The sequence below is a fragment of the Sinocyclocheilus anshuiensis genome, unplaced genomic scaffold, assembly GCF_001515605.1.
Source record: "Sinocyclocheilus anshuiensis isolate Anshui unplaced genomic scaffold, SAMN03320099.WGS_v1.1 scaffold632, whole genome shotgun sequence".
Lineage (NCBI taxonomy): Eukaryota > Metazoa > Chordata > Actinopteri > Cypriniformes > Cyprinidae > Sinocyclocheilus > Sinocyclocheilus anshuiensis.
In genome coordinates, this window is record NW_015554090.1 from 28941 (window position 1) to 31455 (window position 2515).

Here is a 2515-nt window from a genome sequence, read left to right on the forward strand (position 1 = left end):
ACTACCCGATTTAGCTCTGCCCATAACCTCTCAATTCTTTGATTATGCACAGACCTGCCAGTAATAACACTATGTCTGTTTAATCCTCTCCTGTAAAGCATGAAACGGGCAACACCGGTGTTTTCAAGTCCATGATCACACCTCACCCTAGATGGCATTCCGAAGTTCTGAACACCAGCAATGAATAGCGACAAAGGGGTTTTCAACCTTTAAGGACATGCGCCCCCCCAAGTTTGTCTAATTTCACTCGCGCTCCCCCAACATCCAACAACTGTTCTTTTGCTCTTTTTGATTAACATTATTTACATAAGAAATGCACGGATCCGTTATACTGATGTACATTTGACATTTTCTTTACTGTTTAGATTCACTTAAAGGGGTCCTATTATGCATCTTGATTTTGTTTTGGGGGTGTACCAGAACATGCTCTCATTATTTTTCACATAATTTACATTATTAAAATACCTTTCTCCCCAGCCTGCCACAAACGGCTCGATTAGTTCCAGCTTTGATGAAGCTCCGCCTTCCGAAAAACAAAATGTGTTGTGATTGGTTAGCTGTCCCAGTGCGTTGTGATTGGCGAACAGCTTAGACGGTGTTTCAGTACTGCCACGCCCCTTGCTCCGTCTTTCAACAAAAGCTTTTGGCGAATCCGGCACTACTCACTCGTGTTAAGCTGTCCTCAGTAAAATGCGCAGCACACAATAGCATGTCATGCAAAATCGATTCAATAATTTGAGTGAACCTCACAAGGAATGGACTGAGGCTGGGGTCAAGGCATCACCGACTGTGCTTATAAGAATACTTGTCAAGACAGCCATTGGTATTCACCTGCTGTCTGAGAAGGCTATCTGTTTGTGCACTTCAGGTGTGTGAGCGGTGCGCATAGAAACACTCTATCACAGTGCATGAGTACCACATTGAGATGTCTTGGGCTTAAATGGCTTAACATTACTTTAATGTTTAAACTGACAAGACTTAAAACACGTGAGAATGAAAAACTTTCTCGAGGAAGCAGCACTGGCCTGATCGTTAAGATAGTTTTGGGGGGCTAAGGTGACAGATAGTGGGGCTGAAACCCACCTAAAAAGGGTTTAGAACCGCCCCTGGTATAGCGTGCGTAATTATACTGAAACATAAATATATAACCAGTTTACCTGATTCAATGTGATGGCTGAGCCTGTTTCTGAGATAACAACATGCCAATCCGTGGTTGGATTTCCGACACGGCTAAAACCTCTCAATTCTTTGATTATGCACAGACCTGCCAGTAATAACACTATGTCTGTTTAATCCTCTCCTGTAAAGCATGAAACGGGCAACACCAGTGTTTTCAAGTCCATGATCACACCTCACCCTAGATGGCATTCCGAAGTTCTGAACACCAGCAATGAATAGTGACAAAACACTAGAGGCTCTGTTGTTGTCTAGACAAGCAAGGTAGATGATGGTACGACTGAAACCATCCACACAGCCATGGAACACCATCCTCCATTTCACAAGTTTGTGTTTTCCGTCTATGTGCCTAAGAGAAATTGAAACCACAAGGTTGTGTGTGTGGTACAAGTATAGTAAGGTCAAGGTTACGCATCAATAATTTAAACATTAAATGGATTAAATGGATTGGTCCGTATTGTTGTAGACTTCAAATTTGGAAGGTAGCACATAGTTCTAATCAAGTGTTTTTATCTCCCAATTGGAGAACAACTGATTTAAAGGTGCAGTATGTGATTTCTTAGATATGATGTTGATATTTCAAATCACCAAAACAAACACTCCCCAACCCAAAAGGATCACAACCATATCTTCATAGCTGCGCCCCCAAATTCACGAACACGCTTTAATGAGTGTATATGTCCCCTGCTGCTGACTGGCTACAAGTGTGTTTTGGTACTTGGTTCAATCCACTTTTAACAGCGTTTTTCATATGGCGTTATTTTACTGTCAAATGTCGAGAGCAAGAATTCATTTCTAAGGAAATCCGCGTGCGAGCGGAGAGGTTCGTGCTTGCGCATCATAGCAATGTACTTTCGCGCTACAACAGTGCGCTCTAGACATTTGACAGTAAAATAACGCCATATATTCAGAAATTGCGTACTGCACCTTTAAGTATGCTAATTCTTCCATCATGTCCAAGTGGACTGTTAGAAACGGACTCTAGACTTTGTGCTACTTCATTTACACTAAAGATAATATTTAAGGAATTTACTCACCATAATTGATTTGGAGTTGCAACACTAAATTCGTCGACGGATTGTACGCCTTCTTCTGAACGACCGTCCAATAGGATCGATTTCTTGTAGACTCTGTCTGACACGCCACCTTTGAATGCGTAACCCACGTGACCTCAAGCTCCCATGCACATATCGTTCGCCTGCGTTTGTTGTAGACTGAAGAATTTCACCAACAACTCTGTTCAGGTTGTCATTTGATAGTGTTGCATACAGGGGCGTAGCCATCATTTCAGAAGTGAGGGGGACAGAAATGTTATATGTTAAAAAAAATATAAAATAAA

The 2515-nt window shown here is 41.8% G+C and overlaps 1 protein-coding gene across 1 annotated transcript in view; it reads right to left on the minus strand.

Moving 5' to 3' along the window:
* The window catches only part of LOC107669262 (uncharacterized), a 42925-nt gene that overhangs the window by 5925 nt on the left and 34485 nt on the right, over nucleotides 1-2515 (minus strand). The window contains exon 5 of the mRNA XM_016461443.1: nucleotides 1238-1525. Within this exon, the coding sequence (XP_016316929.1) occupies nucleotides 1238-1525 (288 nt within the window). The remainder of the gene's footprint in view (nucleotides 1-1237; nucleotides 1526-2515) is intronic.